Source organism: Pagrus pagrus (genome assembly GCF_965226575.1).
Source record: "Pagrus pagrus genome assembly, chromosome: 6".
Classification (NCBI taxonomy): Eukaryota; Metazoa; Chordata; class Actinopteri; order Spariformes; family Sparidae; genus Pagrus; species Pagrus pagrus.
In genome coordinates, this window is record NC_140190.1 from 16226008 (window position 1) to 16252914 (window position 26907).

General features: G+C 40.4%; 2 protein-coding genes across 17 annotated transcripts in view; one reads left to right on the plus strand and one right to left on the minus strand.

Moving 5' to 3' along the window:
* Positions 1-273: 273 nt before the first annotated feature.
* s1pr4 (sphingosine-1-phosphate receptor 4) lies at positions 274-16585 on the minus strand. 9 transcript variants are annotated; one of them, XR_014622792.1, is made up of 5 exons: positions 13587-13670; positions 6172-6254; positions 4456-4662; positions 2959-3138; positions 274-1619 (listed from the first exon to the last, which is right to left on the minus strand). XR_014622792.1 is itself a non-coding variant. In XM_084355626.1 (3 exons), exons 2-3 carry the CDS (start codon positions 13612-13614, stop codon positions 7068-7070), a joined length of 1413 nt encoding a protein of 470 aa, XP_084211752.1. In that variant the 5' UTR covers positions 13615-13670; positions 16417-16585; the 3' UTR covers positions 6622-7067. The 9 variants fall into 9 exon arrangements, 2 of the variants coding, with proteins under 2 accessions (XP_084211753.1, XP_084211752.1); XR_014622798.1 differs by lacking the exon at positions 274-1619 and adding an exon at positions 4825-4873 and having other exon boundaries at positions 1962-3138; XR_014622794.1 differs by lacking the exons at positions 274-1619; positions 6172-6254 and adding an exon at positions 4825-4873 and having other exon boundaries at positions 1962-3138.
* Positions 16586-16713: 128 nt separating this feature from the next.
* Positions 16714-26907, plus strand: part of LOC311259135 (myosin IXB) — a 60098-nt gene continuing 49904 nt past the window's right edge. For 4 of the 8 annotated variants that reach the window (XM_084356035.1, XM_084356036.1, XM_084356038.1 and 1 more), the window contains exon 1: positions 16715-17260. The gene's annotated coding sequence lies outside the window, so the exon portion shown is untranslated. Of the gene's footprint in view, positions 17261-26907 lie in introns of all 8 variants that reach the window. The other 4 variants (XR_014622837.1, XM_084356040.1, XM_084356041.1 and 1 more) reach the window with 2 other exon arrangements.

The following is a 26907-nucleotide window of genomic DNA, read 5'->3' on the forward strand; positions in this document are numbered from 1 at the left end:
TCACCCAGATCCACAATGTACCCTCTTCAAATTTGGCTCTATTCCTCATCTCCTGGAGTCTCTTCATTTTAGCTATAATAAAGGCAGAAAATGTTCAGACAATAACTGGGGATTACAAGAGCCTATTGTGTGATGTATTGCCATTATATTCTGGGCAGACATCCATACCTCTAGAGGATTTAGCCTGCTAACTTGAATGATTGATGAATTTAGGGCTTTGAAACATCTCAACTATTATTTGGATTGCCATATACAGTAAATTGGTACAAATATGTTTCCAATCAGCCTCTGCTATATTTTGTCGTTATTGCTAGTTAGCAAATGTTAGCATGCAGAGCAACACTCTGAACCGAGATGATAAAGGTATCCAAGATGATGAAGGTGTAATTTCTGCCTTTAGCGGTCTAGTGAAAACAAATATGTAGTCTGGTGGCGTTGCGAAGTAGCGAGGGATCATGTGAGTTGTTGTATAGAAACACTTGTGATAACGTAAGTACACAACTCAACACAATATATAACAAAGGTTTGGTCGTTTTTGGACATTTTAATGTGGAAATGTCACATCATACTGTATACCTTTAACATAGGCATTTTAACACTGTCACTGTAAGCATGCTAGCATAATGACGTTAGCATATAGCTCAGAGCACTACTGTTCTTTAAGTACAGTCTCACAGAGCTGCTAGCATGGCCGTAGTCTTGTTTCTCAATGGGTCTCCTGCAGAGTCCCTCTTTTAAGAAAACCTGCATCCTCACTTAAGAAACTTTTGGAAACTGAAGCCGAATCATCACCCTTGGAACATCTTTCACAACACAATTAGTTAAGTGGTCATGGTGCTCAGCCAAAGCACAGCATGGATGAGAGAGGGGATTAAGAAAAGAGAGAAAACCATGCTCACATATATTCCCAAGGTTGAGAGCAAAGTCACGGCAGATGGCCGACATCCAGCTCTCAAAGGAGAACTTGTGTTGTCTTTGATAATTGTCTTCTACACTCAATGGAGAAAAAAAGCACCTCTGAGCGCTTGTGGAAATGTTTCATCTTGTTGGAACAAGTTCTTTATTTAATATTTAAATTCATTTTATGTCTCATAACTTCTGGCCTGTTCTGCTTTGTATCTGCTGTCCTACTATCTCGTATCTGATCAAGGAGAAATGGCTGCGCCCAGAGATGGTGCAGATTGTAAGAGCCTACTCTTAAAGCACATAAATCCTAAATCAGAACCACAAGCACCAGAGAAGAAGAGGATATCATTCTCTAGCTTCCATGGAAAAGCTTTCTCACCCAGGTGCTGTCGACAGATAGAGTCTTGTGTATGTGAGTGTTTGATTTTTTCGTGTAGACATGCAGCGGTTACGCCCTTCCTGGTCTTTTGTTCTCCTTGTTGCATGAGCATGATGTCAGCTGCCCAAAGGAATGGCAAACACATTGATTGATTGGGTATAATTGTAACCACAGAACGGCATATTTGCAAAGTAATTATTGATGTCTGACTGTGGAATGGGACGCTGTAAGGTAGCCAAATAGGCAGGGTCAGTTTTTGTGGAGATTTTCTCAGGGAGCGAGTCTGCCGCGTTAAATAAGGAGTTTCCTGATGCTGCCCGTTGATGAAATCACCCTGTGTGTGTAAGTGAAAAAAAAAAAAAGAAAAGACCAGATAAAACTGAGTTAGCAAACGGACACCTGGATGTTACTGTCACTGTGGAGTCACATTTACTGCAGATCTGAAGATACACACACGATCGAGCACATGGGCACATAAATACGTACACTGACATGATGTTAAGTGTAGACACATATTAAATATAAACACCTGCACCTTGCACACACTTATATATCACTAAAGGAAGAGGAAAACATATGTATTTTTTTTTTTTTTCGGGTGAGCTGTCCCTTTGAATCAATTGTTGTGCAATTGTTTGAAATGCTCCCATTATGTTATCCAACAGTTGTAGTAATCAAAGTCAGCATATTTCATCTATCTATTCATTTTGCTATTTAAATGCTAATGTCTCAATGTAACAATACCCAATCAAACCATCTCTAACAGGATTATTTATATTGTTTCTTTCCTCCATTAATCTGTGAGCTATCAGTAAAGAAGAACCCGGAACAAGCCACAGGCTCTCTTGGACAGTGTTTCATTTCCATGTGACATGCATGCATGTATGACAACATGTCAGCGAGACAGGAATGAAAATATATCACCCCTTGTCTGAGTCAAGACGCTCCTGTAATTTTAAACATTTACTACACTGTGGGAATGTGTTGTCTTAGCCCATACCTCAGCCCATACATTTTCTGTCAGTGGAGTGAGCCTTGTGTCTGAGCTCTGCTTGTCTTATTAGTTTGGTGTCACTCACAGTTACGGTGCTTATATACACTGTTTTCATAGATTGTCCATCCATTTCTGCCCGGTGTACACAAGTAAAGTCGTAGTCTTTAGATGTGCTGTTGCTGCAAGGTTTTATCATAGTAGACTCAAGTGGTTCGTTGTCACTCTTTCCACAATGACTTGACAGCCACAATGAATAATACTTTCAAGTTCCTTTTTCCTTCAGTCGGAGTGTAGCTGCCAAGCCAGGGGACTTTTCTTTTACTTAAGCTTTGCCTCGTCATTATTTTGGTGCATTCTGCAGACTGAGCTAGGGTGAAAGTAGGCTAAGACTGGACCTGGTTCTCATGTGATCTGTTCATTCAATTTTATGAGTGAGTCATCACCATGTTGTAAATCTCCAAATAAAGTCAGTGGACTGTTTCAAGAGCTGATGCATTTGTAGGGGCATTTAAGATGAGAGGCTTGTCTTTGGTTAATTTAATGTCCTGTGTAGCTGCTTAGGATCCATATTACCATCTTACATTTTCTCATACCAGTGTTTTGTATTTTATTTTGATGCATTTGCTATATTTGTCATTTGTAACAAGATACTTTTGATGTATTTGTACACATCTCTGACCATGGGAGCACAGCTGAGGTGAAAGGTGGAAGAGCTCCTGAAGAACTTCAGAAAACGCACGATGCAAAAACCTGTTCTGTCTTGTGTCCCATCAGGCCTCCACTGTGATGTGTTCAAACCAACACACACTCTTGCTTGAGCAGGTTGCAAGCGAGTATTGAAACCAGAAGCTGTGAAAATCTGAGTTTTTGGAAGAAAGTAAAGACATGGTTACCTCACAGAGAAGCAGATATTACAGCAGGAGTGGTTTAAGAGTTCTTACTATTGACATTTTGATCTGTGTTTTTTCTACAAGAAACTGGGTCACTTGTTAAACAGGTTGACATCCGCCCTGACAGAGCTGCAAAAAACTACAAACCACCCACTCTGATACTCGGGGTGGAGTACCCCTTTAAATCGATTGCTGTGTCTGTCAGCAATGCCACGTGGCATCTACTGTAAAGCTGTCAGTGAGTAAAATCTTTTCATTACTGGCAGGAATGATGGCCAATAACAGAAGAAATTATACCTAGGATATAAACAAGTGGAATTCCCCTTCACTAAATAAAAAGATACTTCAAACTGATTACAGTTTTTAACAAGCTGAGAAACAAAAACATCACTTTTCCATGATGATTAGAGATTTCAAAATTTGAAAAAGACATCACACATTTATCGACAGTTCTGTAAATGTGCCATCATTAGCTGGCTGGCTAATTTTCCACTGCAGTCCTTTGGCCGGATTTTTTAAAACAGATCCAGGTTGTTACTGTATGTTTTTGTGCGGCACATGTGCCATTGAGTTGTCGCAGTGCTGATGGCAACATATCACACTTTCCCCCCGAGCAGCTTCTCTGCGGCTCACCCTCTGCCTTCCTCTCTCCTCAGACAGTACATCATTAGCTGTCTGCTGAACACCTGGAGGCAAAGCCAGCGTGGTAATTATTGAGGGCATAGCGACGTCTGCACGCAACCATCATTAACCCATCGTACCTCATTTAGAGCAGAGAAAAGGCCTTGTTGTTGTAAGGGGAGAAGGAGAGAGAGCGGCTTGGATTGGTGATCAGACCCTGACATGTCAAATATGATACAACAAATGTCTCTGAGCCTAAAGCTAATAAAGCCTGGAATTTGCTTTTGCTTTTTCATCAGGCACCGGACCTGGCTCTGCGCCAGGGCCTGGGATGAGGGAGGATTATCCCCAACTCTTAACTGTAAAGGTGCAGGAATTCATGAGAGGGGAACTCACACAAACACACACACAACCAGCAATGACTTGTTTGCTTCCCCAGCCACTAAAAACAGGAAAAGATTTTGAGGAGAGCCGGCCTCAGAAATCCTCACTTCTTAGGAGCCTCATAAACGACTGCAGAGACCGGATTTAGAGTAAAGTGTGTTTATGGGGCATATTTGTCTGAGTGTGTGCACATGCACCTACAGAATGGAGAGGTGCGCATGTACATTTTAAATTACATATGCGTTTGTGTGTGTCTGTATATTATATGTGTGCTTTCTCACCTCAGCTGCTGCGTGGGCGGCATTTTCAGGTAAAAGGACAAAAGAAAAGTTCTCACTTCAACGCCTCATTTCCTTCGTCCCATCATCACTGACGAGCCTGTGCAGCTCACACACGTCATGAGCGAGCAAGTTGACTTTGTTGTCACTTGCTTGCATTAACATCAGATTGAGACGACATCCGATTTTCCAGATTAGCTTCTATTTGTTCTGAAACAACGATAAGAGACTGGTTATTTTCTCAGCTCACTAAAACTCACACGATATGTTGTTTAATAAGATATTTAGCTGTTTTCTCTAAGTGCTAAAGTACACTATCAAAAACAGTAGTAAATAAGTACTAATTAGACAATACAAAGAAAACCCCAAGACCTTCTATAAGAAAATGCACTTCCAGGGGGGACGAATGAGCGGAGGCCATCTGAAAGAGAAAATGGGGCTTCAGCAGTCGAGTCTACGGGGACGCTTTAGAGTAATGATCAGCAAATTATCGCAAAAGAAAAGAAGGATTAAGGACATTTTCACCATCTCACCATGCTTAATCTCTTTTATCATCAGCATGGGCTTGTGAACATGACTCACACACACACATGCACACACACCAACCACACAGTCTCTTACCACAGTAGATCTGTAAACTATAATTTGTAATGATAAATCATCTCAGTTATAAAAATACGTCAGTCATTTACGCTGCTGACACGCTATTATTCTAAGGCCTTTTAAATGGGTTTCAGTTTCACACATAACGCATGCATTAAACTTGTGTGTTTCAGATTTTAATGGTTGCTTAAGTACAAACAAACTTTTCTTTTACATGCTATAAAACTGGTTTCCAGCTCACCTGGGTCCTTCAGGGTTGAACGGCCTTAAAACATATTTTCTCAATCAGATCCTAACTCTGAATGCTTTAGTGCTAAATAAGCACGCTGTGTTCTGCACAAGTGAGATTTAACGTGACATTTTCCTGTTTTTTGTGGGTTTTTGTGTGTGCTTTTTTCACTGGTTTGAAGTGGGTGGGGCTTCACTTGAAAAAGGTGATGACGCATGCTGTACTTCTGAGCATTTAGCAGCATTTGAATCAGAATCTGACGACGGTTGGTTGTTTGCTGATGTTTCCAGGCCACTGACAATCAAATCATTTCAAACAGGCACCGCCCTGAAACAAATTAGCTGAGATTTTGAGTGCTAAAAGCTTAGAAAATAATAACGTAGCTTAATGAGTCACGAAGCTTTAATACTATACAGAAATGTGTTTTTTTAGATGTCGTTCCTTTGAGATTTGAAGGGAGAACCAGGCTACTACCCAAGTGTGAAAATAGACTCTTCTGAAAGTAAAACAAACCTATTATACTTAAGGTGTGAACTTTCAAATCTTCAACCTTTAAATAGCAGACAGTATTGACTTCTCACCTAACAAGACTGCGCCTTCTTCTACCGATCTATAGCAGTGACTGTTTCATGAAATATAGAAGAGTGAAACTTCCAGAGAGCACACTCTACAGAACAGCAGGCATGTTGTTTTTTGTTTTGTGAAAATGCTACACAGTCTCACATCAAGACGAACATGTAGCAGAAGTACAGTATACTGTCGCTGTATAACTTACAGGAGCATACTATCTGCTAAAGCTTATCTATCCACCCTGCCAGACTGTCATAATGAATTTATCAGTTAGCCCTGGCTTTGTGTGCCCTTGGGGCTGCAGTCCCAGTCCTCACCTTCTCTGAGCTGAACTTTAATCAGTCATCCTGTCAGAAAAGCAGGGAGGGGAGAGAAGCCTGGAAAAGGCCTTTTTGGGAATCTGTTAGGAATAACAAAGAAGAGCCTTTAAAACTAAAGTTAAGAACATTGTCTCTCATGTAGTCACAAGTGTTTTGCAAAGCCTGCATTAAACTGTTGAGTGAACAAAGATCAGAGATGAAAATATGTCATTCTAATGTTGTTGAGTATGTAAAATGCAGATACGGTGAGTTTAGGAAACTATCGAGCTTCGGTCTAGAGATTACTGTAATGTTTATTTTCAGGCTGGAAAAATCATGAGCACTATAAATCATCTGAACCGTCGGCAGGAGCCAGTGAGGGCTTCGATGTTGTGTCTCCCTCCAGAGGGAAGCAGAGGTAGGTACTGAACAACATGCAGTCATGTAGAAAAAAATAAACTTTATTTATAATTTCATCAGTTGTACAAAACAGTAAAACATCAGGCTTACAGAAAATGTTAATGCAATACATGTTTATACATATTTTTACATCAATTTCCATGTTAACTTTTATTTAAAAAAATACTTCTTGTAAATAAACTGCCTCAATATACACAAAAAATATATATTTTTATTTTGAAAAGGTAATAGTAACAAATACAGTGCAACAACAGATCAATATTTTAAGTTTTGAGAAAATCTGGATATAGACAAAGAACTCCGGCTTCTTGTGATATTATTGCAAACTCAAGGATAAAATCAGATTTTTAACAGGTTTTCTCACAGTGTGTAATCACCAGTGCAACTACGTGCAGGCAAAGCATCGAACAGTCAAACCAAAACTTGGAGGAAACGGTTAGATGTGTATCAGTGCACACAGGTCTTGTGTGCTTGGGAGGGGAACGCGTTGTGGTTTAACCACTTGAAACTGACAGGCAGCTGGTGGTGGAGCTCAGCCTGTATTTTCTGGGTGCCCTGCGAGGCTTGCTGGGCGTTGATGGTGGGGAGGCCACGCTCAGATTCCTGACTCTGTTAAAACTGTTTCTCAAGCTGTCCCTCCTGTTTTCAGAGGTGCTGCTGGTGTCCTTGGATGTGAATGTGTCTGGGTTACAGAGGCCAGACCTCAGGCAGCAGCAACACAGCAGCTCTGCGATAGCCTTCCTCATGTCACTGCTGCCCAGGGCGTAGATGATGGGGTTCAGGCCGGAGTTGAGGACAGCCAGGGCAATGCAAAAGTCTGCACTGAACAGCAGAGCACACTGGCGGGAGGTACAGAAGAAATCCACCAGCAACAGCACGAAGAGTGGCCCCCAGCAGAGCATAAAGACTCCAACGATGGAGATCACAGTTTTAAGCAGGGCCAAGGAGCGCTTACGACTGCGCTGCGGGCCCAGCTGGGCACTCTTGTGTACGTGGCAGTAGATGGCACCATAGAGCACGCCAATAGCCAGGAGGATGATGAAGAATATGATGAGAGAGAAAAATATGTAGGACTTTGAGTAGAGAGGGAGGAGGGTGGAGCATCCTTCCAGGCTGCACACACAGTTCCAGCCCATCAATGGGAGGAAGCCAATCACCATCGCCAAAAGCCAGCAGAGTACCACCAAGCCGAAGATCCTGTAGTAACTCTTCCTGGCTGACTTCCGGGGCAGCGGCTTCATCATGGTGGTGTAACGCTCCACAGCAATCAGCAGTAAGCTGAATATGGATGCTGCTAGTGCCACAAACAGCATCCCTTCCCTGAAGAGCCACAGAGCAGGGGTGAGGCCAAACGTCTGGCTGCCTGACAAACAGATGTTGACCACATAGGCAGCGCCGGTGATGAGGTCACTCAACGTGATGTTGGCAATGCAGACATAAACCCAGCGCCGGCTGTTGCGGATGCGGGAGATGACGGCCACCAGCACCAGCAGATTCTCCAGGATGATGAAAATACTGACGAAGAGGAAGACGGCCGCGGCGACACTGATGTGGTTCTGGCTGTTTGAGATGGTCCTGTTCTGCAGGCGGCCGGTGTGGTTGTAATGCCGCAGGATCACATGGCTGATCCCACTGGCTGAAGTGCTGGCGTTACTGGGGTTACTGGGTAAGTGGTACATGTGGGGGCAGGAGGAGGGGGAGGTGAGGGAGGAGAAGATATCCATACTGGTGACTGTCTTGGTCAAGATCAAGGCTGTGGGTGTGAACAGGCTGAACAGAGCTTGTACGAGCTGCTGGGGAATTAGTGTGAAACTCCTGTGATCAAACAGGCTATCGTCACACTCTAACCGCTGGAGCTCTGCCTGTGCACAACACACACCTGAGGAGGCAAAAGAAGAAGGAATAAGAACAATTTCATCACAGAATCTGCATGAAAGTAAAAAAACACTCAATTTCATAGCTTTGCTGTGCGCTTCCTCATTGTGGTGCTTTAAATCAATTTAAAGGGCACCTTTTAAATGCCCCCACAGCACTCCACCTTCATGTGGTTAACACAGGATGAGTGAGCAGCTGCAGGGGGCATTTAAATCAACACATGGAGGAAATACGCACATTGTTTGTATAAGAATGCTGGAAAATTCCTTATTAAAAGTTCTTTAAAATGCTGACTAACTTAACACACTGTATAATCATAAATAGTTGCAAAACAGGCAAAAACAACAGTTAAGTTTTCCTTTTTTTCCCTAAAACTCAATAATTAATCAAAAATGACGGCATGAATACAAAGCTTTTTTTCAAGGTTCATATTGTTTTAAATTAAATCTTAGACAAAAACTATATACTATATGGATACATTAATTTTTCCACATCAAGGACCACAAGAGTTAAGTGGAAATTCTGAAAATCTGTTGAAAAGATAAAACAATTTACATTGCATTCAAATGTTATCCTATTATATGTTGATAAAATCCATTACGGGTAATTATCATAGCTGTGGAGTGAAGTGAATGTGAAGTGAGTGCAGAGGAGGGTACTTACTCTGGCTGCTGGTGGTGATGCTGAATGTGTGAGAAGATACAAGATACCCGACTTTTTGATGGGGAAGTAAGCCAAATAAGGTAGTAAACACCCCACCCAAAACACACACCACACACACACACACACACACACACACAAACACACACACACACACGCAAGAGATTGCAGTCACTTTTGTTCCATCACCTTTTAAACAGTGAGAACTGTCAGAATTTCACAGTTGCCTTCAATTATAAAATTTCCCAGTTGAAGAAATCAAAATTGTTTGAATAGTACCGTCTATTTCACAAAATCTATTTTATTCTAACTGATATTTAACCATTTTCGTCCACTTTCTTCTGGTGCAAGATTGTCATGTTTTCGCATCACATCCCGCAGAATTGTATACAACAGCACATTAAATCCAGTTGCTCAAGCTGTCCTCTGGTAACTTATACGGGAAAGGCTCTTTCAAAACACATGCTGCCATACGCAGCCAGTAGTAAAGGACATGACTCAATGGACATGTGGCAATGTCACTTGCACCTCCGAGGCCTTGGCACCTTGCCAAGGTTATTACAAAAGCTTTAAATTGGAATTTATTTTTCTCAATATTTCTCAGAAAGTACAAGTGCAAAAACAGGAACTCCCAATCAGATGGAAATGTGCCCCTCCCTGCATAGGAGGTTTCATACGTCTCATCGCACAGCTGTGGTTGCTGGTTTGGGCTGACAGTCCACCGTCACACTATTCACTTCATGCTGTTGATGCGGCCATACATGGCACACTTTACAAACCTCCAACCACATGCCATAAGACAGGCAGTGGCACTGAGACCACGACCACTTTCAAATCAACCATAAACACATAATATACTGAAAGGCATCTTGTGAGGCATCTTGCAAGCACCAAGAAAGTGATGCCAGACCCCCAAATCAAGAAACCACTTCTCAAATATGAGTAAAACCAGAACACATTTGCCCTTCAGAGCACAGTTTTCAAAGAGCTACAGTATGATTATATATTCAAAGCTTTCAGCAAAATAGGCTGTAATTGCATCACTGCACCATAATTATCATTTATCAAATGCTTCAAAAGCATGCTAAAAAGGGTCAAATGAAACCTTTGAGAAAACTATAATCATGCCAATACCCCAAATGTTTCTCTATGAAAATATTGTTTTCATGCTGATATAAAATATTATTTTAGTAATAAGAAAAATTGCAAGTGGGTACAATGTGTCATCTTCTATCTATGTCCATCACAAATATGTTTCTGTGGTTTAACTCAACAGTTCTCCAGTTTGCATGGTTTCTCCATTCAAGCAAGAAAGGAGAACACGTGTAAAGACAGAAAACCTACAAAGGTTAAATATAACTTTGAGAGACTTGACCTACATTATTTAGAAGCAATGAGATGTGACATTCATGGGCCTGTCCCATAAAATCAATGTAGATAATGTCTAGCACAACTTCTGCTTTTCAGTCCTGACATGTAAAACAAACCCAGACATGCATCAATAGTCTATACAGAGGATACTGAATATGCGATAGATGATTATGTTGTTGCGTGCCGGCAGTTGTATATACAATGAGGAAAAAGGAAAACACAGTTTTCAACAACAAGCCATTGCAACCTGAAGTGTTAACAACACCCACGACAACTGTTGAAAACGCCCTTACTCTGAAAATATAACTTCAAACAGCACTGTAACCACAAAGTGCGTATTCTAGGCCACAAGTGTGTGTATGTTAGTGTGTGTGGCTTAACTGATAAGCAGAGCCAGCCCTGTAGACGTTTACTGTAGTGGCTCTAAACAAGATTTTGTTTGTGCCCCTGAGTCAGTTGGGGACATTTTTGTCTAATGATATCCACCAAACCCACCTTTTTAAAATATATTTGTTTATCCTGTTCAGAGTTGACAGGCATTGTCACCTCCTAATCTTTTACTGGTTTTATTCTTTGTTTTATCTCTTCCTTTTTTTCTTTCTTTCTTTTTCAGCGATTTTTCCTGTTTAAATGCTTTTATTCCTGTTAATTACTTATATTGACTTTCTGTGATTTTATATTTTCTGTTTTGGCTTTTTGTTTTAACTCACTAAGACTAGGCTTCCTTGTGTTTGACTTGACTGTTGACTGGTTATTCTGTAACATTGTCTTCCTGAGTTTCCTGTTTTGCTTGTTTGTCACAGCACTCTGAAAACTCTGTTTTAAAAGGTGCTATATAAATAAAGTTTATCAATTAGTGTCCAATTCAACTGCACTGCATAGAGGAAACCTATGCCAACATGCAAACTCTTAAGAAAATGCCCAGAATGAAAAACTTAACATGATCTTAATGATTTCAGATGCCCCCTGTTTTTAACATTAAAATACTATCAATTGTGAGTTATATCTCAAACAGTCCACAGCATTGCTAAAACAAAGTGTCGGAAATGCGTGAGGGCACTTTCCTGTAACAAACACATGTAGAAGTGAGAGTCTGTTGTGAGAAGACATTATGACAAGGCCAGAATTTTCTCAGTGTCAGCATTTATTCAGTGTTACAAAGACTTCATTCAATTCCGTATTTGCCTTTGCGTCCAGTTTTTCTTATTTTCTGCTCAGGTCCAGGCATGGAGGACCTGACGAGAAAGGTTTTTTTCTCACAGTTTAAAATTTTTTTTGAAAAGTTGTCATTTTGATCATTATCACGGCCAAGTGGTGTGATACACTTTGGTGTCTTTTGTTAACATCTTCAGACCCACCAAAAAGATTGTAGCTACACTGCTGTCTATAGGTTCTGACTTTGAATAATTTTTGCCACACCAGAAGCTAATGTCACAACAACAGGGGCCTTTGGGTGATTGAAAACACCTGTTGCTCTTACTTCACTGATTATCGTGCATTTAGATCTGAAGCATTGAGAGAAATCCACAAGGTAAGCACTGCACTTCTGTAACACTGTAAAATAGCATCAAAATGAATGCAGCAGAACCAGACACTGGACCTTTTTTTTATAACACATTCTTCTTCCTGGTCAAAAATTGGTGCATACATTTCTCACAATGCAACTCGACGGCCAATAGTTCAGTCAGTGATTCGGGCAACCGCTAATGTAGCCTCAAGTCGCTATTCTCAAGCAGCGATGAGGAGCAGGCTACAGAGCTCAGTTAAGCTTACTTCGATGTAACACCACACCCCTAGATTTTTTCATTTTCTTGAGGTCTTCAGAACCGATCAACACTTACTGAAGTGACATCAATTGAGGTAATTTATTAGATTGTGTGCAGCTTCCTCTGGAGCCACAAACTTTATACAACTTTGTTTCCACATATGAAGTAGCACTCTGCAGCAGATGTAAACAGACTTTGATGCGTAAAATTGGTGGAGTTCCCCTTTTAGGTTTCAGCCCATTCTGCGTAGCATATCCTTGTTACATGTAATTCAAGGTTCTTCAGTAAATTAAAGCTGCATTTACTCATTTGTTGACAACTTGGGTGCAGAAGAACTCCACAACAAGCTGACATATAGGTCCTGCCATGTAAGTCCATGGGTGGACAAATGTGTCAAACAAAGGCTGGCAACTAAAGGTGGGCAACAAAAGCTGGCTGGGGTAACTCCAAAAAAATAAAGAGAAATGCTCAAACTTAACTCAGAGTAAACCCTGAGGGCATGGGGAAGAAAAACAGAACCACAAGACGCATGATGAGCAAACGCAGGAAGACACGAGGAGCAAAACAGGACGGGGAAACAGACGTGATAACACAGATGTGACACGAGGATGAAAACAGATGAACTGACGTCAAGTTACACACATGGACTAATGCTGCGTTCCAGACAACCATGGAGGTCTTTATTTCCTAGTTTCAACTTCCAACTTCGTACTTGAAGTGTTCCAGGTGAAGGACACCAAAAGTAAACAAAAAAACCCCAGCGGTGCAGCCTCTAACACTAATGCTGAGGGTACCAGTTGGAATGAAAACCTGCAGACTGTTGGTTCTCTTCAGCATACATCACCCTGCACTGCTGTCTTATAAAGGTGTTATAGCCTACCTACAAGCCAACAGCTGCCTACTTTCACACCCACTGCACCACCAGCTCTTTCACATAACACACAGCCACTTGATGTATTGTTGATATAAAAACAAAAAACCTGAGTAGAGGCACTTTAAACATTTGGGGAAACCACGCCCTTTCCTGTTGTGGGTCTTTGACATCAACTTCCATTGTGTGTTGTGATCAAACAACAACAATCATGAGTACATGAGTTAAAATTGGTTATGGCTGCAATTATGGCCAATTTGTTGGATAAATGGCTTTATGATGTTACTAGACCCAAAGAGCTTGAGAGAAAAAAATAGAAATTCTAATCTCATGGTTGAGAGGTTAGTGGTCACAATACACAGCTTTTTATTATGTTGACGCCATCTGACCAACTATGGATTTATGAAGTAACCTGTCTCTAACAAATATGGTTGCTTGAGTCTCCACTTCCAGTCGTTGCAGCTACTTACAGTACTTGCAGTGTTGTGCAGTCGACATCTGGTGGCTCTAGAGCAGTATTACAGTCATCAGAGGAGCAGCAACACTGTGAGCCACTGGAAGAAAAAAACAAAATGAAAAACATACTTAAATTATGAAATGCCACAGAATTATTTTTGAGACTTGTGATTGGAATCAAGCAAAGATTGCAGACATACATTTGAATTATTTACATTTTACTGTTCTTTGTAAATTGAATTGTAAATACTGATTTCACCTCTTTCATCTCTAACAATACTGATACTGCATACTGAGGAAGGTCTTCTACCAAAACCTGTCTATGTAGTGAGCTAAACATGTCTAATAAAGTTTGAAGACAGTGGTTAGTCTGAAGAATTTACTGGATGGAGGAAATTGTCATACTATGAAAACAGGGCTGGATTAGAGATAGGTTAAATTCTTTAATGATGATTTAATGATATCAGATCAAATCAGAAAACAAAAAATACCACATACCAAATCAGGAACAAGAGTAAGGCCAAAGGTATTTTAGAGATCAATTAGTTTAAGATAGTAACAGCGAAACTTGACTAACAAAAGTGTGGACATCAGCATCTTACCACCTAGGTTAACAGCTAACTTGAAGATTTCAGCTTTAAAAATGGTGTAAAGAATACGCAGCTTTGTTTTGCTGTGAAGCTCCAGAAATGTTTTGTGGGCCACAAAACTTCAACCAACCTTCCATCAGCATGAGGGTGAGCAGAAAGTGACTGAATGTTCATTTTTGGGTGAACTTATCCTTTGAGTCCCCATTAGGAAATACAAAGTACTAATTCTTATTGTAAACATACACATACATTCCAAAAGAGTGAGAGTAAAGAGCAAAATACATAGGCCTTAAAATTAGCCCTGCAGTATTCTTTTACTTAGAATGTTGTATAAGCAACAAGGGCTGTTGCCAGTAACCACCATGATAATCAAAAAATTAAATATTGATATTGTGTTAATATTGTGTAAATAATCCAGTAAGTTATAGTTGCTGGTAGTAATGCACCTTAACACTGGTTGCCAACTGCCATACAGCAGTGAAAAGAAGAAGAAGTTGCAGTAACAGTTAACTGTTAGCTAGCTAGTGTGTGGCATGGATCTGGTGTGTGGCTGCTACTCATTGATTTACTACTGCTGTGCAAATTCATGTCCAAACAACAGACATTCATGGTTACACAGACTCTCTCCAGCTCCCTACACTCCTATAATGAATGTTATTCATTTGGCAAAAACCAGACAAAACACACTAAAAAAAAGGGGGAAAAAAAGTTTTTGCACATCCGGTTCCCTTTTTGCATGGTCAATGATTTTTTTAAATCGGTTTTCGGTTAAATGCCTGTAATAATGTCTGTGGTTTGTTCTACGACATAAAATACATCATTAAATATCCCACAAATTAATTATAAGGCACTTACCAGTGTTAAAAACAGTGGTTGCTAATGTGACAGCCCCTGCTACTGGTTGAGTGTTTGTGCAGGTTGGTTATCTCTGTTTTTGTTTAAACTACTGTTTCGCTCCACCAACACGTACACCACACCGTCTCATCAGACATCCACATTTATACCACGGATGCCACTGACATACACGCCTCATTTTACTGTTTATTGTTGAGTTTCCTATGTTGGTTAAAATAAATTGCTTATGTTCATTTTGCACTCAGCGTCCTCTCCCATTAATTTTCATGGCCTAGAGCCAGGTTACAACACTATCAAGTGGCAGACTACAGAAGTTGTCAAGAACATTGAACATCAATGTGCCGAAAAACAGAGACTCATCTACTCACCAGTCCGTCTTACATGTTGACTTATTACTTTACAACTTGTAGATTTAACAATTTACAGAAACCGTGTATAGTCTTTGCTTAGTATGAAACTAAGTGGCAGTCAGGTTTAAATCAAAAGATTGCTTCCATACTACTGCCTTTTGGCTTGAGTTATAGCCTAACAATAGCTTTGAACTTCCAGCGATTTAATTTACGCTTCGAGAAACACAAAGATCGTGTTCATCTGTGAAGAACAAAAAGTGCCAGTATCATGAACTTGTGTTTGCCACAGAGCTTATTTTCGTACGGAAGCCCGTAAAGGGCCATGCATTCATACATTTTATTTCCTCCGTTTTCCCATGATAACGAGTTAATTTCATTTGTTTTCTCAGGCTCACTTAGATTGCGCCGCCGATATAGCTGAAGCCTTGATAACCGTCTTTTTAGATTACGCACACTAATGTGTATATTATCTGAAATAGCAAGGCATAATGCTATTTCAGCCTGTGTCAGGCCTTGATTGAAAAGATATGTGACGTGGTGATTGATATGCTCCTGCTCCTCTGACATTGCTACACTGATGTTTCCTGCAATGATTTAATGTACTACACTATCGTTTTGTTTTCTCAAGATCTCGAATTAATTATATTGAAATCTCTGGAAAACAAAGTTTCGTTATCTCGAGATCTCAAGAAAATTATCCCGTTATCTCAGAAAACGGCAGTTGTTATTTCGAGATAGTAACTCGAGATCTCGAGAAAACAAATTAAATTAACTCGTTATTACGGGAAAATGGAGAAAATAAAATGTATGAATGCATGGCCCTTTAGGTCTTCCATACTTTCGCTGATATAAATAAGCAAAATTAAAACTTTTTTATGAGGGAACCAGGGCAAAGCTAACTTCCCTGTTGGCCTACAAAAATACATCATGGCTGTACCGCTCTATTAGCAACATATAGCTAATTAGCCTCAGACAACTGACATTAGCATTAGCAGCAAACTTACAAATCAACAATAAGCAAACAGCTATAATAAAAAACAAGTACGTACATATTGCTGCAAGAAGGCCGCTGAGGAGAGAAGATAAAAGATGTACTGTCAACATTTGCTCGATGAAAGATGTGACAAAATGGTGGACGTTAAAAATGACAGTTGAACTCAGGGATAAACTGCTGGTGAACTGAGCCAATAGTGGTCTCCACTAGCAACGGAACGTTCCACTGAAGCTAACTGCAGGTGGCTGGATCCAGAATCAGCCGTTATCACACAAACCCTGGCAGCTATCGTGCATTGTAATGATTTTTTATCTAGTTAAATAAAAATAAAAAATGTCTCCATCAGCCTTTGTGCCAACGTGTAGTACCACCGTTGTAACCCTGAAGGGGGCGCTGTTCTTCAATAAATGTCCCGGAGCAACAGGGTGCCTTCATTGTATAGAATCTGGTCGGTGCCTTTTTCCTCAACTTTTTTTTTTCACCGCTCAGACTGCTTCTGTTTAGGCAAAGAGAAAGGAAGTAGCGACAGGCTAGCATGTTAGCCGGTCCGTACCCACACAGTCTGTCAGGAAATAGTGGACTTTTGACCCTAGTTTATACCAGAGGCCGTTCTTTATTTAATACAAGCCTGTGAGTAGGCTCCGGGTGTTTTTTTCTAGTCGGTTCGTTTTTTTATTTTCTCCCCTCCCTGGTTTCAAACCTTCAAACTGACTCAACCGGGAGCTTTTGTCTTATCTGTCTGGGACTCCACCGTTGTTAGCCCGGCTGGTACAAGTCACTGTTGGGTCTTTTCAAAGGAGGAAAACACACCAAGAACCGAAAAGCTGCGACTTGGTTGTTATTTATTTTCTCACCAGTCAAGGATTACACCAAGACAATGAGAAGAACAGCCGGGAAAGGTACGGGAAATGCTGTTTGTTTGTGTGCTTGGCTTTGTACGAGCGTGTTCCTTGAAGCAAAAGTGTATATGGCAAACTGATGAATTTGTCGACATATTTTGGTTTATTGTTGGTAACGTGTTCAATTTTGTATGACTACCAGACCCTGCATTGACAGAGCTGTTAAGTTATAGGAAGTTATTCTGAAGAAGCACACTGGCTCGTAACGTTTAACCCTTTTGTCACGGGAGTTTTTTAACGTCTCATTCGGAGCTAAAATGGAGCTAGCTTTGTACTAGCTTTACTAACTGGCGGACTGTCATGATAAAAGTCGATGACTGCATGTCTGCCTGCTCGGACAGTGCCACAGTAGCATAGTTGCACCCAATGTGTGAATGAGCTGAGAATGTAGGCTGACTTGTTGCAGTGCAGTTTCCTCAGGCCTGGTTGATAATGTGACTAACCTACATGTCAGTGGGTTGCTGTTTTTGTTACAGTCAACACGGCTCATTTTGATTTCACGAAAAGCTCTACAGGTTTTTTGTTTTTTTTGCAGACTCTTAAGTCTTTGACATAAAGCAAACCAGAATAGTCTAGAAGAGGGAAACTACAACTTATCCAAATTACCAGTGTATCATAACTGTTATTATGTGCCCTCCATGGGCACAATTGATGGCTGAGCACAGCCTTGATTGTCAGTGATGGGAGAAGTAGTACAATACAACAACAGTGATGCTACATATCTATCTATGTTATGATATGGGATGGATATCTAAAATCATGATGTGGCTTAAATGTTGATTCATATCATGTCATAGTAAATGTATTCAGAAACACACAGATGTGACCGTTCTGTAGCTGTTTCGTTCATACAGTAGCACACTGGCCAAACCTTAACACAATCTTCCACGCAGGCTGCAGAGAAGGACCAAGCTCTCTCTACATGACTAACGTCTGGGTGGTGGAAAAAAGTCATCATACATAGGAACACTAAAATTACACACATATGCACTCCACTTGAAAGTTCCTTTCCCACTCTGTTTCCCTTTTTCCATTTTTCTGATTTCGTTTAGTCTGAAGACACTGTTGTGGTCTTCCAGTGGCCTTAATAGCAAGTTATTTCCTCATGGTGAAAACATTGCACTTACACTTCCTCTCTGTCACCCTGGCAGCTCTATGGCTTAATGAGCCACATGTTGTGACCCAGGCTTTCATAAATGGCTTTAAAATTGACTAAAGAGTGGAAAATTCAACATATTCACCTGCTGGAGGGTTTAGAGATGCACAGCAAATATACTGTGACCCTGCAAAACAAGTAGGTGGAGCATCAACCTGTAGTGGGTAGAATTATCTATCCTATTTAATTTTATTTTGATTGTAATTTCCTATTCATACTTCTTGACATGCAATACTTGCTTTTTATCTTTCTTTATATATTTTTTCTACTCACTATGTTTACTTTAATGCACCAAAACACCAAGGCAAATTACTCAAACGTGAAAACCTACATAGTAATAAACATGATATGATTCTTAAAGCATATTAACACAAATTGTTGAATAAATAGTTAGAATAATAACAAATACCCATTACAAAACAGCCAGGGACCAATTTTCATCAGCTTTTATCAGATTCAGAAAAGCAAACCACACCACAGCTTATCAACTACAACGCATCTGCATTGGACATAAATGCAAGTGACAACTCATTAAAAAGACATCTCATTAAAAAGAAGAGCACAGCCAGACAGCCATTAAATTAAGTCTTCAAGACTAAACTCATGAAGTGACATCAAACAGAATGTTGATTATTTTTCATTTATGCATCATATTTGCCTTGTATGTCTGTTATTTATATTAATTCATAGATGTAATAGCCAGTAAAGCTAACGAATATAACCTTGATGAGCATGGCAGAATGATTCTGTTGAAACACTGTATGTAAAGTAATCAATGACAGTGAAGGTAACTTGACAGAAAATGCCACCTTCATTTGTAATTGGTAGTGTCACAGGAGGCATGTGAAGGTGTAGAGGATGTGTGTGCAGCACCTGTAAGCCCACTGGTGGTGGTGTAGCTTTTGCCAACTACACTGTGCTGTGGGCCAAGCATCAGCATATTCAATTCAATCAAGGTCCCCATCTGTCATATTCACAATCTAATTAACATTCTAATCCCTCAGAGAAAGCTTAACAGTCACATCCCCGTTTATTAAAATGCTTCCTGTCTCACAGTTTCAATTATAGTAACTATTTATAAATTTAAAAGGGAAAATAGGGCAGGTAGCTGAATACAGATATTATACAGGTATGACCACATGATGATGTATTGGAGCTGTAATATTAAGCAAAATGTGTTGTTTTCACTTAACATAACTGTCCCATTATCTTTAAATGATTGCAAACAGAAACCCCTTAAATTATGTTGCAATACAGCCAATTTCATCCTATACCTCCTCAAAGTGCTTTGAAATTCTCTGACAGGCCTCAGAATAGCTCTCTGCCATCTTTGAAAGAAAAGGACCATATGGCCTCCTGCTAATGGTTGGTACTCTGCAAACCCTGCTGCAGAGCTGACAGTGGTTGAGGACAAGAAGGGGGATGGGGGAAGGAAGACCAATTATGTCTCCAGCTCAGCCTTGAGTTGTAATTGGTCTACACATCCTGGCGGATGCAATTGTGTGAAACTGCGGATGAAAAGATAATTGCTTCAATCATAGCTGGGCCAACATTTCTCAGAGGAGAGATTCAAGAGTTTTCTCAGACTCAGCTTTCATATTCAGATTTATTGCATTTATTTAGAGCCACTAAATTCTACCTTGTGTGTTATGAAATATTAATTTCCTCACACACAGATAATAACCCTATAAATCAGCCTTATGTCAGCAAAGCTTTGTGTGTTTTAACAGTCCACAGAGCTGCTTGTGTTATCTGTAGGGGCAGTGTCCTGCTTATTGTAGTATGCCAGAGTTTTTAATGCATTTAGGCCTGTAGCTGTTTTGGATCATCGACCTGAACCACATAAGAGGAACTTAAGTTGTTTCCTAATGCAGTGCTTATCAAGCAAGCTGCTCTCTGCCGTGACACCACAACCACAGACAGCAAGACAGTTTATAAAAATGTAAAAATCAACAATAATTTAGACTGGTAATGAAAAAAGAATGTGTTATTTTTACACGGTATTCTTAGGTGTATTTTTGGTAGCTAGCTACATATGAGCATTGTATTTTTAGATGAAATCAACGATGTGTAGGCTGTTTAAGCGTTAGTGAAAGCAACTTTGTGGAGGCTGCAATGGATCCGTCAACACTTCTGTCTAGTGTCGATCTAATCTTGTGGGTGTTCAGCATCAAATGTGTTGTGGGTTTCTCAAATTACTTGGAAACTCTGTTTTGTTCCTCACAACTTTTGTTGACTCATGATTGGATGGAAAATTAGGCCAAATTGATGGCTGTCTGATGTGCTATATGTTGGCTATGCCGATCACACTGGAATTTTGTTTTGGTTTCAGTCGACATTTTGGTTTTTATGCATAAGACCTGTAGATTGTAAGAGGTTGGCCGAGTTTCTCATGTTACAACTGATTGTGACAAACCAAGATATAGATGCAAAATTGTTTTATGTATTTTGTCTGTTTGCCTAGTTCAAAGCAAAGATGTAATTTGTGTTGTCACCCTGTTCATGAGTTCAGTCTTAAAGTTTTTTTTCCAGTTACTTTGTTCCTCTTTATGGTTTTTGCTTCAGAATATGACTAATTTAGGTCTCTGACAGAACAAGGACAGAAGAACAGGTTGAGCCATGGTGTGCCGTGGCTGCAGAGTCCCTTAGCAGCATGTGCAATGTCTCCATGTGCAGTTGGTGTACTGGATCAAGATGATGAAGGCCACCTGTGGAATGACGCATACACCTGCAGTCACATGGCCATGCAGAACATCCTGAGTAGGACGGATAAATCGGTTAACTCTTCTACTATGCAATTTTCAAATTGCAAGAAGCTGCAGTGCACTTTGTTGATAAAGGTAAAATGTGTGACAAACAGCCTTTTAATGAAGGACTGTAGTGCTGCACAGATGCCTCTCCAGATCAGAGAAAGCATGTTTGGTTGGTACAGAAATACAAATATTGAGAAAAGAGTGTTGACAAAGTGTCAGTTTGTCTGCTACTACATAAAGCAGACTGAAGAGTTGATTGCCATTTGCTAAGGGCTTGGCAAAGAAAGTCAGACATGTAGAGGCTTGTGTTTCTGCTACCTCCGTGCTCATCAGGAAGATGTCTGTATCACACTGTTACTAACACTGCTGCTCAAGAACACTAGGATGGGCTGTGTTAGGTGTCATTCTGCATTTTGTAAACCTGTGGGCTGATTCAGTATTTAAGCTAGAGCAGTATCACTCATCCGTTGAGAAATTTTAATCTCCATATCTTTTCATAACAATTGTTGACAGCTGATTTAAATAGAAAACTGAAAGATGTGTCAGTGTTACCTTCTCACTCAGTAAAGTGAGCTGGGTATGTGTATGAAGACAGGAAGGGGTGAATGGAAAGAAGGAGGTCAGAAAGGAGAAATGGGACACCAGTATGTGTGCATTTGTGCATGCTTTTGTGTACGTACAGTGTGTCAGCGCTTAGTGCAGTAACGTGACAGGAATGCTCTAGGGTCTGCGTTTCTGTGGTGAAAGACAGGAGAAAAAATAGCCTTGCATTCTGCAGAAAGCTGTTAACTGAGCTTTGCAGTGTGGATTTGCAATGACCTGTATTTTGTCGAGAGACTGGACCAGATGGAGAAAGTTTGCAGTCTGCGTGAGTAGTAGACAAGGAGAGGTAAAGAGAGGAAGAGTGGTGAGGTTTTAAAGTCATCAATTCCACATACTCCTTGGTAACTTGGCTCTTTCAATGTGGCGAGCTGAATTTATGAGCTTTAAAAATAGACCCAGCAGTAATGATAGGGTATAAGTGAGGAAAAGGCAGACCCGCTGTTTAGGGATGGCCTACTTGCAGTACATTTGTTTGTTGTGCCTTTTTTGCGGGGTCCAAACACATCCAAGTCAAGATAATTGGGATCAAAGCTTGATTGTGATGATTATGATTATACCAGATCTGCCTGTTTAGATTCTGATTATAGGCCCAGTTATAAGCTGAGCAAAAGTTTTAAGCAAAATATACAACTCAAGAATTTTCCACAGTGAAGTGAAAAGTGGTTTGTCAATGTCAAGGGAGACATATTTTAACCACTTAGAGGCAGATTGAGCACACTGACTTCATCTGGCATTTAGGTTAAAAGATCTACTTCTGAAAACGTTATTGTTACTCTCTTCTAAGTAGTGACATTGACAGTGTTTACATTGCTTTTCATCACATTAAAAGGTATGGGTTATAAAGTGAGAGATAACAAAAATAATCCAGTTTTACTAGTTGTACTACACGTAGCAGCAGCCCTGAATTCAAAGAGGATTTCATCTTTTTCTGAGATTGACACTTTTTTGACATGAGTTGGAATGAGTTGCTCTGTCAGTGATTTTGATGCATTGGCTTTTGCTCCAGCAGAGACTCCTGTGGTTTAACATCTCCCAGTTAGAGCCTGCAACTTGTCAGCCAAAACTAAGCAGCAGCCTCACAGGGCCACCAAACAAAAACATACTAACTATCCACCACAGATTATGACATCAAGTCCAACAAACTACTTTGTTGAAGTGAAAATATGTTCCATGCGTCAGTATCACTGCTGGTCAACAGTGCATGCAACCTTTTGCACAAAGTATACTCAATTTGTGCTTGTATCTCAGATTTCATGTCTGTCGTATTGAGTTGAAACCTTTCTGTCACTCACTCCCTGCCCCCTCAGCTGCAGTGGTCACCCTCAGGAAGGAGAATGTTTTGTGTGTGTGTGTGTGTGTGTGTGTGTGTGTGTGTGTGTGTGTGTGTGTGCGTGTGCGTGTGGATACAGATTGACTGACTAGTTGATGGCTGTGGTGAGTGCTATAACCTCCCCCTCCATCCTCTCTGCGGTCACTGATCCTGTCCCTTGGCTCTGGATTACGGGCAGAGAGAGGGCACACCCTGAGGCTTTATTTGCTGTTGCTCTGCTTGTCCATCTCTGAGGGTGACTGTCAAAAAAGGATCTAAGGCATAGTTAACAAGGGCCAGGCAGATATACTGTCTTCGGTATATCTCCTATTATTATTACCTCAATGTCTATCATAATGACATTAAGATCAGTTCTTCCAACAGTTGAAGTAAGCAGAAAGAAAGTAGCCATACAAGTGTTTTACAGGTTTGTTTTGTCAGCTAAATTGGACTACTAAAGTGCTGCCTCTAGTAAATTCAAAACAGGCATCACCGGTCTAATTTCACCCGCTTGATCTTAGTCTAAGTCACACAATTGCCATAATGTATCACACTTTGAATTCCTGGTGTTGTATAAGTAGTTGGGGTTGTTTGAGTGCACTTAAAGTATTGCAGTAATTATGTACACTCCTACCTGTGTGATGGAGGTAAATATACACATTGCACAATGACCATGTGTAATGACCAAGAAAATTGAAGTTCAAGCTGTGATCTCTTTTTTTCTGTGTATTTGCATTTCCCACACATATTATGGAGATGCAAATACTGAGAAGGAAAGAGCTTTAAGAATGAACCTGAAGTCTTAAGACTCTTTAAAAGGAATGAAACAGCACCTAATCTAATACTTAGTCCAAAATCCTCTTTTAAAGGCGTAAGTGTATTGGGACAAATTGGGTTGGACTTAACATCTTGGGTTAAGAGTTATGGACAAGTCCAAGGAAATGGACTCAAACGTCATTTGTTACTCACTCCTTCTGAAATGAATTGAGGAAAAAATGAATAAACGCAGCCAGGCAAGGCGGTAGAGAGGTGACAAAACATTCCCATTATATCTGCCAGGGTGGAAGCAAGCCAGTGTGTTACAGAGGACAGTGGTAGAAATGGCACAGTGATGAATTTAAACAAACAAAGTCCACGTAGCACCACTGGAAGCACACAAAGTTTTTTGTTGTAATTAGTTCTAGGTGGGTATCTAGGTTTTTAACTCACGATTTTACCTTTTATGGACTCATTCAACCGGAAAAGAAAGAGAGGGCGAGAGAAGTGATGACATGCAGCAAAGAGCGAGAGGTGCTACCAAGCCATTGTCCCAAGTTTGAAACTTCAGAGTAAAATTGTAAATAATGTTTTCATGTAACCATAACCATTAACATACCCAAAGGAAGCTTTATCATTTCGGAAAATACAAGGCCTCATGATGTATAAATGCTGTATGGTGATGTATGTTATACCCCTTTTTCACTGGTCAAAAATCCTACTTAAACCCGCTAACATAAGGCTTTTGTGTGCAATGGGAATGTGTAACTTGGTATGTACACCCAGGTCAATTGAATCACAGGAGTAGACACGGGTATATCACCTCAGCTCGGCTTTGATCTAAACATAAACCCGGGTGAACACACTAAATTCTGCCGCGCACACGTGTTATCAACATCCGGTGGTGGGGCGTTAATAAGGAATTTGGGATGCAGTCTATTCAAGGACGTTTTATTACTGGACACAGTGTTTAAGGTACAGCCCCATTCATTCCTATTAAAGCTGCTCAGTGGTGTTTTGAAGCCGAAAAAGTTTGACTTCCCGGCTATGAAAATACCTGGATCACCAACGGAGCCGGCTAACTTCCAGTTTAGCGACCGGCTAACTTGAAGGGGGATGAAATAATTTAATTACGTGGCTCTTCTCGGCTTTCCAAAATGTTATTGGACTGAATGGCTCATTTCACTATCATAATTTGATAGTGAAATGAGCCATTTTCGCACAGGGTTGTGACGCTTAAAAAATGTATACACCGTTTTACAGACGGTGTATACATTTTGTCTCTTGTTTTCTCTTATGTTACAACTGTTTCCTGCGCATTTGTGACGTGAAACGTGACATACAACGTAATGCTTCAGATAAAAATCACAGACAGGCTGCCCTGCCTACGGGAAGTGGGAATGGGTTCAATAGGCAATTTTTGGCGGGTGTACCCACATTTACAAAACCGTAGACCCATTAATTTGGGTGGAAAAGCAGCATTAGCCTTGACTTACATTTCGATATTATTACAATATATTTTGGGCATGTATCACTCTTTGTTTTCAGCATTAGGGTTGAACCTTGTCCCAGTCTGCAGCTCAGTCTTACCACTGGATGCCTTAAAGGCTGTGGAGAGTGACAAGAGAAGTGAAAGCGAAAAAAGCAAAGCACAGAAAAGTACAGACAAGGGAGGCACAGATGGGGGAAAGAGATGGAAAGAAAGAGACAAGCTGAGGGTAGAGAGAGAGGAACAGTAGACCTTGGCCATGTGCTCCATATTGGCTGGGTTCTGCTCTGTTCTGTTTGTTTTTGCTCTATTTTTAACATGGCGTCTGACTCTTGGTCACTGATGAATGACTCCATATGTAAATTACATTTCATCTGACAGAAATCATTGAGGATGTCTGGCTCAGGTGGAAGAGGGGGAGTGTTCAGAGCCCTGATGTGATCCGTACAGAAGAAAAGAAAGGGGCAGTAGCCTTTTTGAAAAATAGCTTCAGTGGTGTTGTTTCTTACTACCATTAGTTTTGTTCCTTACTTCTGTTTCTGTTCGATCCACTTCTTTTAAAATGATAGTAAAAGGGTAGATTTAGAAAAAGGTCGCCATAGGCCAGGATGTTGGAATGACATTATCCTTTCTAAGATGCTTATCACCCACTCTCTGGTTTGTGGATCTGCCAGGCCACCCAAACATCATCAGGACACACCACAGGGAAGATGTTTTCAATAGATTATACTTGCTGCACCGCATATAATCTTTTGTACGTCAGAATGTCTGAGATTATGCTTTTTTGCCCTTTGTTTCTCCCCTTCATTACACATTCTTAATTTTTTTAGCCCTCCTGCTGCTTTTTGTCCCACTATAAATTCAAGCTGAGGTCAAGGCATGTATAAAATGTAGAGTGAGTAATATCACAAAACATTCAGGTGTTTCTAGTTGGTAGAGCATGGTTTTGGCACTGCTGTGAGCCACCCACACTAAAACATGGTGCCATAGCAGAGAGAAGAGGCTTTAGTTAGCTATAGGTTAGAGGTATCTTCTGCTACCTATTTTTCTTTGTCATTCATGATAGTAAATAAATGGTCTTAGGGTTTTGGACTGTTGGTTGGACAAATGAAGCAGTCTAAAGATGTCACTTTGGGCTGGATTATAAAGACAAAGAAATTGAACACTTTATATACTAAACAATTAATCTTGAAAATAATCTGCAGGTTAATCAATAATGAAAATAATAAGCCCTACCTTACTACAAACAAGGCATTTTGAGATCAAGATTTCAGCATCGTGCCACTGTCTGAACATTTTTTTCCCCTAGGAATTAAAGAAAAGTGGTTGTGTTGCGTGTGTTACTGGCAGCAGGAGTAAGGGATTTTAAATAAGTATGAACTTGGGGCAGTACAGTGACTATTCTGGTGCTACAATGGAGTCATGTGTTTGGGAAGTTTTGTTAGAGCAGGGTAGCCCACATGAGTGAGCGTGTACAATAATCCCCTCTGTCTGCCTCCTTCCCTTCACTTCCTTTTCTCCTCTTCCTGAATTCTGCCTGCAGCTGCCCCACATCTCCAGATGACATACTGTATGTTTGTG

Coding starts and splice junctions, on each gene's coding strand:
- s1pr4 (XM_084355626.1), bottom strand. CDS start 13,614: ATGTCGACTGCACAACACTGCAAGTACT. Junction 8,453..13,586: donor TGCACAACACTGCAAGTACT/GTAAGTAGCTGC, acceptor TTGCCTCCTCAG/GTGTGTGTTGTGCACAGGCA.